This window comes from Mustelus asterias, chromosome 3, assembly GCF_964213995.1.
Source record: "Mustelus asterias chromosome 3, sMusAst1.hap1.1, whole genome shotgun sequence".
In the NCBI taxonomy this organism is placed as follows: domain Eukaryota; kingdom Metazoa; phylum Chordata; class Chondrichthyes; order Carcharhiniformes; family Triakidae; genus Mustelus; species Mustelus asterias.
In genome coordinates, this window is record NC_135803.1 from 127,419,739 (window position 1) to 127,433,336 (window position 13,598).

General features: G+C 36.4%; 1 protein-coding gene across 16 annotated transcripts in view; it reads right to left on the reverse strand.

The window, feature by feature from the left end:
• slmapa (sarcolemma associated protein a) overlaps window positions 1-13,598 on the reverse strand; it is a 192,019-nt gene that overhangs the window by 87,537 nt on the left and 90,884 nt on the right. For all 16 annotated transcript variants that reach the window (XM_078209584.1, XM_078209581.1, XM_078209574.1 and 13 more), the window contains exons 7-11: window positions 12,523-12,594; window positions 9,307-9,447; window positions 8,378-8,515; window positions 4,297-4,465; window positions 3,407-3,457 (exon numbers count right to left, since the gene is read on the reverse strand). In XM_078209584.1, coding sequence (XP_078065710.1) covers window positions 3,407-3,457; window positions 4,297-4,465; window positions 8,378-8,515; window positions 9,307-9,447; window positions 12,523-12,594 — 571 coding nt within the window. The remainder of the gene's footprint in view (window positions 1-3,406; window positions 3,458-4,296; window positions 4,466-8,377; window positions 8,516-9,306; window positions 9,448-12,522; window positions 12,595-13,598) is intronic.

Consider the following 13,598-nt stretch of genomic DNA (forward strand, 5'->3'; position numbering starts at 1 on the left):
TAATGGGCTGGGAGAATTGCCCCCAATGTACAGAAGGCCTGGACGATTCACGGCTTGGAGTGGCATAAGGGAGCCACAAAAAACTCCATTCACCTCAATATATATCTGAACCAGGCATCCATTTTATGAACAAAACATTATTTAACAAACAAGTGCCCTCCATTCTAAAAGCTTCTGCAATACTAAAATACTGGAATTAAAATTCCACCAGCAATCACAAAATCTTCATTTATCATTGTGTACAATATTTTTGAATCAGGATAGCCATATGGACCAGGAAGGACTCAAATTTAATCCTTGGTTTGCTCGGAATTAGCTTTCAGTTTAGGAGACATCATGAACCTGGATTGGTTTGGAGAAGTGAGAGAAAATTTGAGTCAGTTATCTATCCTGATCATTACCTGGTAACTGACTCGTATGGATTGAGGGAGCATGGGAATGGGGAGACAGAGTGAGAGAACAGGGGAGAAAAGAATGTGCATCAATTAATGTGCAATTGAAAGGTAGCAGCAGAGAGGGTGTGGCACAGAGACAAATAAACCAGGGCAAAAGACACAAAGGTGGATAAAAGCCAGAAGAATAAGGCATGTGAAAGTGTAAAAGTGGGAATGAGCAAAAAGGGTCAATGGCGGAAGTGAGGTGGCAGCACATCAAATGAGAGTGAGCAATCAGTCACCATTCCCGCAAGAACTTGACTGCTGATAAGCAAGCTTTGTTGCAAACATCACCTGCAAACAAAGTTGAACTAAAACTTAATTCAATTTTTACCTTTTTTTTAAAAAAAAGAGGCACAAGTGATGCAAATACATTAACAAACTCCTATTTTTCTAAAGTAATTTCAGTCATTCTACTTAGTTTTACAAGATAACTTAAAAATTACTGATCCAACACTAACTGCCACTCAGTTGAAGAAATTAAACAATCTGAATTACGACAGTAGTTCAGTGGTCACTTAGCTCCCTCTGCTGGCAACTTTACTATAATCCACATCACAACTTTACTATAATCCACATCACAACTTTACTATAAGCCAGTGTTTTAACAAGCAGCAAAAATGTGCAATTATGCATCGCTGTCCTTGTAATTAAGAAAAAAAGATTTATTTCATTTTCAATTCTATTTTATATTGGATATACATTTTTCTGCTAAAAAAACTGCATTAACATATCATAATTTCCCTGAAATCAATCAATCCAGTCTTCTAATATTTTTCTATTACTTCCCAAGTGACAAATAACAAACTATGAATTTATTGTGTGTAAATAATCAAATTCCAATGCATCTAAAAATTACAGCTGTGGAAATAAAGGATACAGGAAGAACTAGGGAACAGTAAGATTGGGGTTGTCTACAGATTGCCTCACAGCCATGATGTAGTGGAGAAAGTGTATAAATATAGAAATGGGGAGATTTTAATTATTACATAGACTGAGAGAAGCAAGTAGTTCAAGTAGTAAGGATAATGAATTTCTGAAATATGCTCAGGACAGTTTCTGCAATGGTCTGTTTTAGATCTGACAAGGGATAAGGCCATACTAGATTTAGTGATGAATACCAAACGAGAATGAGTTAATAATCTGACTTGCAAATAGTGTTTGGTATTGTGAAAGGGAGAGGAGCATGAATCACAAACCAAGTTTTAAAAATTTAGTTAAGGCAAACTTAGAAGTGCTGACAAACAAATCGGCCACAGTAAATTGAGCTAAGCTGTTGATGGGTAAACCCACGGATAAACAGTGTGAAACATTCAGATAAATAGCTGGAAGATAGAAAACTAGTACATGCCCTAAAAAAGGCAAAACATTTAATTTGTACAGTTAAGCAACTTTGGCCAACAAACAAGAGGCACTATTTAATTAAAGGTTGTGCAAATCCAGCAGACAAGGAGGGCTGTAAAGACAGCAAAGTGATGCAAATAAAGTAATGACAGGTGCAAAAGTGGAATATGAACAAAAACTTGCAAGCGGTATCGAAGCTAAAAATTTTTAAGAAATATATTACAATAAAGAAAGTGGTAATAGAGAATGCAAATCCATTAAAACAGATGTAGCTGAAACTATGAATAAGGCAACAACAGGCTTGTTAAATGATTCCTTTGTATCTGTTTTCACTGTAAAAGAAAAAGGCAAAACACCAGCAAGTACAAGGGAAACTAAAATTCAGGCATGGGGCCAAAATTAGTGAATTGAGTATGGGTTAACAAAAAAGGAATGAAGAAAGTAAGGGGATTTAAGGTAGATAAATCTCTAGGGTCTGGTGGTTTCCATACTAAGCAATTAAAAGATACAAGGCAGGTGGAGAATTGAAAATGGCACTATCATAATTTCCTAAAATTCTCCATATTCAGATATTATGTTGTTGGTTTAGAAAATTGCAAACTTCAGTCCATTATGTAGGATAATGAGAAACCAATTAACTGCATACTTAGCAATTTAACACCAGTTGTGAGACATTTCCTGCAATCTATCATCAGAGACTGAGCATTTGAAAAAAGTATGAGCTGATCAAAGACTATCAGCACAGATTTGTGACTAATTTGAAAGTTTTTATTTAGTTACTAATGAGGTGGACAAGGGAGTGTTTATGGATTCAGTCTCGATTTTCACCTACATCTCCAAAGTACTTGAACATGTTGGCATCTCCCAAATCCATGCTCATCATTCCCACAACTACATGTTTGAATCTCTTCAAACAGGTTACAGCCCCTGCCACGGCATTGAAACAGTCTAATTAAAGTCACAGATGACATCTTAGGTGACTATGCCGATGGAGCATGATCATTTCTCATCCTTTACTTGCCTGCAAACTTTGGCCTAGTTCAGATCATCATTCTCCTCCAATCCCACTTCTCAGTTGATCCAGCCAGTTAAAGCAATAGCAGTTGAGCCATATAGACCAGAAAAATTCCAATCATTGTGTTGAATTGGTCAATCTCAGCCCAATGGGCTATAAATTTAATTGGAGCAGTGGCTGATATTTTGGAAGGGGGAGTGGAAGGAATTTTTCCAAGAGAGAAATCAAATCAAAATAATTTGCCTCTGTTTTGTTATGTGCAATGTTAAGAGCAAATTGTTTAGATAAATTATCAAGTTAATCCACATACGAATGTACAAACTGCATTCTGCTATATTTTAGAATGGCCTTAAAGTTTCACGTGGTTGATCCCTTGTAACAAGTGATCTCACAAATCCGATCCTTACAGAACAAACTTTCTTGGTCGTTAAAACTAAAAGCATGACATCAAATATATTCAAATACATTAACATTATTTAGATTATGGACCCAAACTCTTAATATTGGTTTGAAAACCTAAAAGCAAATTCAGTTATCTTTTCTTCAGTATTGCAGCCTTGTAATATTAAAACCTATAGTCCAGATATATTTCAATAATTTCTACTGAACTCACCTATACTGTTGTGATCCTTGACATTTTTCTCCTGAAGTTGTTCTAACCGTACTGTATTTAAAAAAAGCAGCATTTAGATTTTTTAAAATTTATAAATACAAAGATGAAGATGAAGAGAAGTTTGAACACTTGAAAAAGGGAAACTAAACAAAATTTGAATAATTTACATATCATCCACATCTAGAGCAATAGCAGCAATAACTAAGAGTATATATATTAGATATATTGCTGAATGAAAATTTCAGCCTCCAATAATGACCACACTTAAAAATATATACCATGTATACTTCAGTGACCCAATGGTATGATCATTAAGTTTGCCATCTCTTTAGCTGTAACCTTATTCCATACATTTTGAGTTTATTGACAATTTATATATAACATATCCACCTGTTCAAAAAATACTACCTCCTTCAATTCAATGTGTGTGAGAAGCTTTACAATGTTAGGGTTCCTGACCAGAAATTACCCATTCTCTCAGTAGCCTCTAAATTATAGCGGCAGAGAGCAGGAAAAAAAATGAATTTAGTAACCAAAAAAATACATAATTCAAAGCATATTTAGAAAACTAATGCTTCTGACATACACATTGTGGTCAGATGTTTTTAAGAGCATGCAGAGGAGGCAAAGAAAAAACAAGAGCAACAAAAAGATACTTGATCAAGCAGTGTAGCTTTTAGAGTTGGAATGATTAGAGATGAGGAAGAGGAGGTGTTGGAAAATTGGGAGAGGAGAAGAAAGCAGCTGAGCTGAATTCCATTAGTGATCAGTCAGAAAGTTATAGGCTGACCACTTAGCTGTCTGGATGGCAGAGTTTTATCAACCTCAAGTTCTTTGCCCATATTTTTCCTTTAAGCAAAAATCAATGAGCCATTTGAAGTTCTACTTACCTTGTAAAGCAGTAAGACGTTCATTGGTGAAATCATTGTCAGCTTGTAAGGCTTCAATTCTAGCCTGAAGTAACTGTTCCTTCTCTTCCATTTCATCTATTGTGTGCTGTAACTCCTTCTTCTCAGACAGGGCTTTCTGCTGAATCTCTTCTTGTTTCCCCTCTGCCTGCTGTTCACAGATAAAATTGGCATAGTAAATCACTAAAAAACAGTCACGTTGGTTAAGGGTTTTCAAATTGGGGAGAAAGACAGTGGTTTTGTGGTCATGTTACTGGACGAGTAATGGTCGTCCATGGCAGCTGGTGGAATTTTTAAAAATTCAAGTAAAAATAAAATCTGAAATTGAAAGCTGTCTCAAAGATGGTGAGAAGTTTAACAACACCAGGTTAAAGTCCAACAGGTTTATTTGGTAGCAAAAGCCACACAAGCTTTTGCTTTTGCTACCAAATAAACCTGTTGGACTTTAACCTGGTGTTGTTAAACTTCTTACTGTGTTTACCCCAGTCCAACGCCGGCATCTCCACATCAAAGATGGTGACCATGAATTTATTGTTGATTGTTGTAAAAGCCCATCTAGTTCACTAATGTCCTTTTGGGAAGAAAACCTGCCATCCTTACCAGGTCTAACCTACATGTGACTCCAGATCCACAGCAATGTGGTAAATTCTTAACTGCCCTTGCCCTCTGAAATGGCTGAGCAAGCTACTCAGTTCATGACCAACTAGGATGAGCAAAATATTGGCCTTGTTAGCAATGCCCACATTCCATGAAAAAGAAAAATAAGTTCTCAGCAGTGCTATTCAACATTGTCTGCTTCAAGCAGTACACTTGGATGTTTAGACTGGGATTCTATTTCCATGTTTTCAGTGGCAGGAAAGTCCCTGACGCAGAGAATCTAACTGGAGTGTGTAAATGGCTTTTACTGGACATGTTTTGCCATTCCATCGTGCCAGCCCCCGCCAATGACATAATGAGGTTCTCGCCATCAAAGGTTGGGGACCCCACTGCCATATTTTTAAATATCATTGGCGAGCGTCCCCGCTTCCCCACTGTATCGTCCCTCTATGTTAGGATTCAAGAAGAAATTAGATATAGCTCCAGGAGTTAAAGGGATCAAGGGACATGAGGGGAGGGGGGGGGGGGGGGTGCGGGGGGATCAGGACATTGAATTTGATGATCAGCCATGATCAGAATGAATGGCAGAGCAGGCGCGAAGGGCCAAATGGCCTATTCCTGCTTCTGGTTTCTATGATTTCCCCCCAGGGGCAGTGCCAAGGAGGGGTATTTCCATTGGGGAAGTCCGTGGAAGCTAGAGTGACCGTGTCCGTAGTTGGGGGTGGGGGTCCCCTGTTTCTGTGGGGAGAGTGCAGTGATGATTTTTAAAAAAAAATTATTGCCAGGGTGGGCTCTGACATCATGGGATCCACTAAGATTTTTTTGGCTAGGTGTCAAAACCATTGGAAGAAAAATCCAGCAATGGAGCAGTGAGCTTTTCCCACCTGTGTTCACTCTTACTCGAAAAAATGATAAAATTCTGTCCTATGTTTTTAGATTTACTTAAAAAAAATGTTTATTAAACTATTAACCATATTACAGACAGTTAACCTAAAAATTTTGACATCAAATAAAATGAAAATATGTCTACAGAGAAAAGCTACATGGGATGGAAATGTGAAAACAGATTGACAAAATAAAAATTTGACTGCTAGATCAATAAGTGCAAGTTTGCTATTGCGAAAGCTATAAAAATATACTTACAAGGCTATAATTTTGTGCAAAACATTTCACTATTCTACTTATGTTCACTTAATTCTGCAGTTTGCATATGCAGTACCTGTTCACAATAACTGATTAGAATTCCAATTTGCAATAGCCCTTTTTGACAAACAAAGTATATTTAGAGTGTGCAGACATACTACTTAAAAGCAGCTGAGAGTTAAATGTTCAAAAAATGTTTAGAACGTACAAGAAACCTCATGCCACTTTTCTCAAAATATCTTGTATTAAAGATGTGACTTTTTAAAAAATCTACAGACACAGATCTGTAGAACAGTAAGGTGCACAAATCCCCGCCTTATACTTAAGAAAAGGAAACCAGAGTATTATTAGTTCTTTTAAACAAAGAACATCAAGTTGCCATTGTTTGTCAAGTCCCCAAAAGTAATTGCGTAATTATGTAGATGTAATGCTTCAGATTTTTTTATAACAAACTGGATATAAAGATGCACAGATTATAGGAGTCATATGCTAGTCAGTAAAAAGGCAAAAATGAACCTTGTGTAAACTCTGTCTGCTGTGTGATACAAGATTCCATCCCTTAATCTTTAAGCAGAGGCTAAAACAAGCATGAAATCTTTTAGAAGGACGTTTTACTTTTCAAAGAAGGCTAATACAGAATTCAAATAGCGAAGTGCAGGTTCAATTAAAGATCAAGAGAACATGTATGAAATGGTATTTTTCAGAATACAATATAATTTTTATGGAGTTAATAGGCAAAGCTGCAGGCCACCTGGCAGAAAAGCGGTTTTCTCCCTCTCTGGAAAAATGTAAGCAATCTCTAGCAGTTGGTGATCAAGACAAAACAAAGATAATGGCCACGATGATGGTGCTCTCAGGGATCCTTGCCGTGCTTTATGTACTTTCTTATCTCTACAAGTGTCTGGCAGGAGTTAACAAACAGCATCCAGCACAAGATAAGCTAAAAGATGACCTCATCCATAGTGGCGGACAAGGGGGAAGGTGATATTTTGGATGCCTTCCTTTTTACTCATTGGCCAGCACTATTTGAACAAGTGATTGACATCAGGTAAACAACCAGCCCATAAAAACAAAGTTTAGTAACAGGTGCTTAGGGGTTGAGGGGGCAGTCTTCCTCAAACAGGAGAAGACAGGAAAAGAAAGAGTTTCTTAACACCTCAGTCAACTTGAGGAGATAAAGAACAAAGAAAGAAGAGGGCTTTGCAAACAAACAGACAAGAGAAAACTGCTCTCACTAGTCACAGGCCATTTTTCAGTCTATTTAAAACTTAAAATAAAACAAAAATAGAAGAAAAATCCAGTTGGTACCACAGACCCAGATATTTTTGACTGATCTCAATTATATGGACCCTTCTGTACATCCTTTAATCCCTTCTTTTGAACCTATTTTAATAATTTTCCTCACTGGCCTTCCCAGCGCTTCATTCCACGAGTCTGTTTACTGTTCCAGTAAAAATTTCATCAGACTCTGAACTTGTTCGGGTCAACTTTGTTAATTATTGAGAACAATAATCAGGTTATTTTGAAGCAACATTTTCACCTTCATTAATCCAAAACAGAATTATAAGTTTTTCTTGTTAACTTTAAGGTTCTTGATCCCCAACTTTGTTCACTTTCAAATGCAACAGCTGACCATTGGTGAGATGGCCAAAAGATCTTACCAGTATCTTACATGGATAAACAGGATTTTTAAATTTGAATTTAATACTTTTGCCAAAGCAAACACTACACCAGTTGCCTTTTTATATTTACAAGCTCCAGACCTTGGTCTTTGACAGAATGGTATACAACTGTGCCTCTAAACTTATTCTCTTTCTTACTGGTTCTTATGCCGGAATTCTACCACCCAGCCCGTCACAGGAATAGGAGCGGGCGAGGGGTGGACAATGGGAAGGTCCGTTGACCTCAGGCAGGATTTTCGGATCTCGGGATTGAGCAAGGCCTTAAAATCCTGCCCACAGTCTCTCACTTTAAATATTCTCACAGTTTCACACTGGCCCTATGATCCAAAATCCTTCTCTATCCAGAGACATTATATTCTATGCCTCTTACATTATTATCTGCAAATCTGAAGATGTGCTTATTGTATTCTTGCCCAAGCTAATTATGATACATGTTAAAAGCTGAAAGGACCTAAAAGGTGGTCTCTGGACTACCTCACTTGTTCAGAAGTCCTGAATACCTGAATGTAAAGTTGGATTCTGCACTAGGCTTACCTTCCTCCTAAAAATGCAAGAAATCCCAAAATTCTTCCATGGATACAAGAAAGAAGTGGTAGTTTTAAAAATATTGTTTACTTAAAATGCAATTCATTCAAGCTTACCTTTAATTTGTCAGTGAACTCTTTAATTTCATTAACAGCTCCATTGTACTTATTGGCCAGTTCTCTCAGTTCTTCCTGTGTTCTATCATTCATTTCCTTCAAATGGGTGCATTCATCCTCTGTGTTACTCAGACTTCGCTGTAACATTAAAATACGTTAATATTGTCAATTAATTCTGGAATGATTTCAGACCAGAGGAAATAATCCGCTGGACTTTTAAAATCACACACTAGAAAAGTCAGCAATTCAGCAGTTGTTTGTCCTTCATAAGATTTGGAATAGTGCAAACTGACTCCATACACCAAAATATTTACTCAAGACAGAATCTTCACCATGTGCACTTGTTGAAAATATTGGCATTTGTGCATCAAATCCTGTACTTAACCAATTTCATTCTAATTTCTCTGCATAATTTAAACTTTGATTTGAGGAGCATCTGAAAAACAGTCCAAAACCAAGCACAATAATTTAGTAGAGGACATTTTTTAGCAAAAACATTCTTCCTTCGACACCATGTAAAATATACATCAGGGAATTTTTACAAATTAATGTCCTAACCATCTGTATTTCACAGATATTTAGAAAGATTGGATGCAGTATTTTATAAATAACACATTTCCCCAATCTTCATAATTATTTTGACAGAAATTAATTTACATGGCATGAACTATTTTTGACAGGCAACATTTTGCATATCTACTACTCTGGGGAAAAAAATTCAAACCTCATAAGATAGACCAATATTGTACTAATTGATCTGGACCTAAAATTTACATTAAATAAGATAGGCAAAATCCACAAAGTCCATACTTTAACCGTTCTGAAGAGTTGAATTTCATTACCTCTTACTTGACTGGGTGCATTATTGCACCAATATTTAGGTTTTAGAGATTTTAAAAATCCTGGGGAATATTTAGGAATCAAATTACCTCCACCTCTGAAAGCTTCCGGACTACTTCTATTTTCTCCTGAAGGACCCGCCTCAAGGACTCTTTGGCTGTTGTCTCATAGCTGTGTTTGTCTTCTTGTAATGCCACCAATTCTTTCCTTATGCCATCTTCAGTTTGGTTCTGTTAGGTACAGACAGGAAGGGAAAATATATGGCTTATAGTCCAGCTGCACGATGTACTGAAAAATTAACAAAAATTTACAACCTCCATTCCACTACACCCAATCAAGAGTTTCCGATAAAAACTCTGCTCGACAAATAGTCTATATTCAAACTACTTTTCAATTTAGAGCCAGAGAGCTGGTAAAAAAAAAATTTAAATCCAATGTGTATGAACATTTTTTAAAAAAGGAATTTTTGCTTAAAATAATAGAACACATTATAGACATTTGTGGAAAATTAAATGAAGTCAATCAATTCTGTCTTCTTGTGACAGATTTTGGTCACTATGTTTGGGAGTCTTGCCTACCAAAATATCAGAGATGGCGATATATTCACTGTTCATCTAAATGTAGCTGAACAAAACGTTTGATAAAATTGGTATTTTGCAAAATTCAACTTGCTTTACAATTGCTTGCAATTCTTCAATTATTTCCAACAATCAGCCTATCACCAACATTCTCTTTATTTTCCAAGTCTTGGCATCCACTGTCACTTTGTTACTATATTTCTATCGTTCCTGTTAACTACTCTTCTATTCCTCCTACATAATTGAGACCATGCCTGCAAAATCTGAATCACAGTTCACTGGCCCTCCATCTTTGGCCTACCTCCCTCCCCACCTCTCCTCCATTTCCTCAAATCCTATTCCATGACTTCACTTTCCTAACATTTTGTTTTCTTTCCCCAAAAAAACTCTACTTGTAGTTTTATTTCATACTCTACAACCTACAACTCACTAAACTTTAATGCTTATTTCACACTTGCACATATACCTCCTTCCGCTCACACAACCCTGACTGAGTTCAATTGGGTTTCCATTTTCCAGTGAACTAATTTACCAACTTTAGTCCTGCTTTAAAATTCCTTCATATTCTTGCCCAATCCAATCTCAACAATTTCCTCCCGCAGCATATTCCTCTGCACACCCAATGTTACTGATGCCAGTTTATTTCTTATTGGAATTATCGAAGTATGTCTGTCCTGTCCTGTCCTTCAGCCATACTTTTATTTTACCCCTTTTAGCACATCTTCCCTTCTTCCATACTGCTAAATTTGCATTGCTTTTGTCCACTGCCCCATAAAGGACTGCGACTTCTTTCTATTGAGTCATAGAGGTTTACAGCATGGAAACAGGTCCTTCGGCCCAACTTGTCCATGCCACCCCTTTTTTTTTTTTAAACCCCTAAGCTAGTCCCAATTGCCTGCATTTGGCCCATATCCCTCTACACCCATCTTACCCATGCAACTGTCTAAATGCTTTTTAAAAGACAAAATTGTACCTCTGGCAGCTTGTTCCAGACACTCACCACCTTCTGTGAAAAAATTGCCCCTCTGGACCCTTTTGTATCTCTCCCCTTAAACCTATGCCCTCTAGTTTTAAACTCCCCTACCTTTGGGAAAAGATATTGACTATCCAACTGATCTATGCCCCTCATTATTTTATAGACCCCTATAAGATCACCCCTCAGCCTTCTACGCTCCAGAGAAAAAAGTCCCTGTCTATCCAGTCTCTCCTTATAACTCAAACCATCAAGTCCCGGTAGCATCCTAGTAAATCTTTGCTGCACTCTTTCTAGTTTAATAATATCCTTTCTATAATAGGGTGACCAGAACTGAATTCCAAGTGTGGCCTTACCAATGCCTTGTACAACTTCAACAAGACGTCCCAACTCCTGTATTCAATGTTCTGACTAATGAAACCAAGCATGCTGAATGCCTTCTTCACCACTCTGTCCACCTGTGACTCCATTTTCAAGGAGCTATGAACATGTACCCCTAGATCTCTTTGTTCTGTAACTCTCCCCAATGCCCTATTAACTGAGTAAGTCCTGCCCAGGTTCAATCTACCAAAATGCATCACCTCGCATTTATCTAAATTAAACTCCATCTGCAAATCATAATGCCATATAAGTAATGCCATTGTCATTTAAATTCTTCTACTATACTGCAAAGTTAAAGCATCTGCAAGGTTCAATTAGCTGTGTCCAATCTAAACATTTACATTCAATGCCATTTCCTTTGGTTTGAAATTAATGAAAACTTAGTTTCATATCCTTTGTATGCTAAACAAGCAACTCTTCGTTATTCCACAATTATGGGGTGGGATTCTCCTAAATAAATTCTAATTGTCAAATTTGCGTAAAAAACTGGAGTAAATCCAACTTAAGAAATGTATTGAAGCTAAATTATTATAGTTTGAAATTTTCTTTCCATGTTCAATATTTAAAAATGTGATCCCAAATGTAAAAGACTGATAATTGTGAATATCCACATCTTATTAAAAAATGGACAAACAGGCCTTCAACAATGAAATATAGGCAATACTTTAAATTAATGCTATCTACAAAATTACACATTTTATACCATGTATGTATCCATACAGTTTGGGACCACATTCATCACATCAAAAGTTCAGATGGATTTTCTTTTATATAAATCAAAACTAAGTTTGAGCCAAACACAACATTGGTAACTGAACAAAGTCAATTGCCTCAAATAGACTAAATTCGTAGAAAAATAGCCAATTAAAAAAAAAACAGGAAGCAAGAAGAAATTGACAATAAACAACTTGTCGGCAAGAGAAAGCCAACCAATGAATTATTTATTCAAATTTCTTCAACTGACATCTTGGTCTCTCAGTGTCAATAACATAGAACACTGGAGATTGCCATTTGACTCACTGTATAAATATCCATTTTATTCTAATTTCCATGCTGTCTGTATCTTTTCGCATTCATTTCAAAGACTTGTACAATTCCTTTTTAGATATGCTCCAATGATCCTTCATGAATTAAAAAAAAAACTGTCCAGTTATCATGGTCAGTCTCTGCTCCCATTACTGATTCAACAACTGATAGGAACAATTTATCCCTATTTCTTCTTCAATGTTTTTCATAATTTTGAAAATCTGTTTAGAGCTCCCTTAACCTTCACTATTCCATTACAATGGACCAACAGAGCCTTTCTTCGCAACCATGGCCACTTACTTCTGATATAATTATAGCGAAGCAAAACAGTTAATGACATTACTTACCTTTGAATAAGTTTGCAACTGGTTTCCCATTACTTCTAGCCTTGATAGCAACCTGTCTTCATCTATTAAAGCCTACATTAAGACAGTAAACCACAGAGAAAATGTCATTTCAACTGTAGTTACTCAAGAACTTTATTAAATCTGAATGCATTAAAAGTGTTTTGACCAAGATTTCTCTACAGTTTTACTGGAAGCTTCCAATGGGCACTCAACCCATTTTCATTCTATAAAATTGATCTAAAAAGGTGTGTATTTAATGGACAAAATTTAAGTTTCAGAATCCTATAAAAATTGTAATGGGGTTCAAATTGTACTGTATTATTATGTGATTTGTGATCTTATACTATCAGCATTGAGTGACGCGCTGGTGCCTACTTCGGATTGCTTAACAAACTGCTCATGTATTATAGGCAAGAGCAAAGTAAACTCAGCTGCACTAAGCACTCAAATAGCAATTTTAAATCATTATTCATAGACATCCAGTAAGAATTAGAAGACTTTTGGGCTGCATTTACATTGTTACTTCCATTTAGAGCAAGAGGATTAATTTCATCCCGATACTTTTTAAAAAATATTGCCTGATTCTCAAAAAACTCTCTGGATCAGAGGAGAGCTGTGCAAATGTACTAACATGCACAGGGTCATTCCCATTTATCACAAACTTAAACAAACAATTTGAATGAAGGAGTGTTCCCCATACAAAATACGTTCACTTTGCAAAGACACTAAAATAACAGTGTGAACCCCAATAATAATTCCTAACCCAGGGAAAATTTGTTATGCACCAACACTAATGTAATGTAAATGTCTTACAATGGTTTCACAAATGCTGAAATATTGACGAATCTAACCAGCTTTTCATAAAGCAAGTTTTAACATCACACTTTAGACACGCCACCACATTGCTTGGGTTTGATACAATGATACCAACTCCAAGAAGGGATTTTATACTGCTTTAAATCTGAGCTTTAATTGTACAGATAAAATACCACTAAGGAATTCTGAATTAAGTTCATTTTCCCCATATTGGTAACCTAGCAGCAAAATAATTATTAATTAAATGCTGCAATTATATT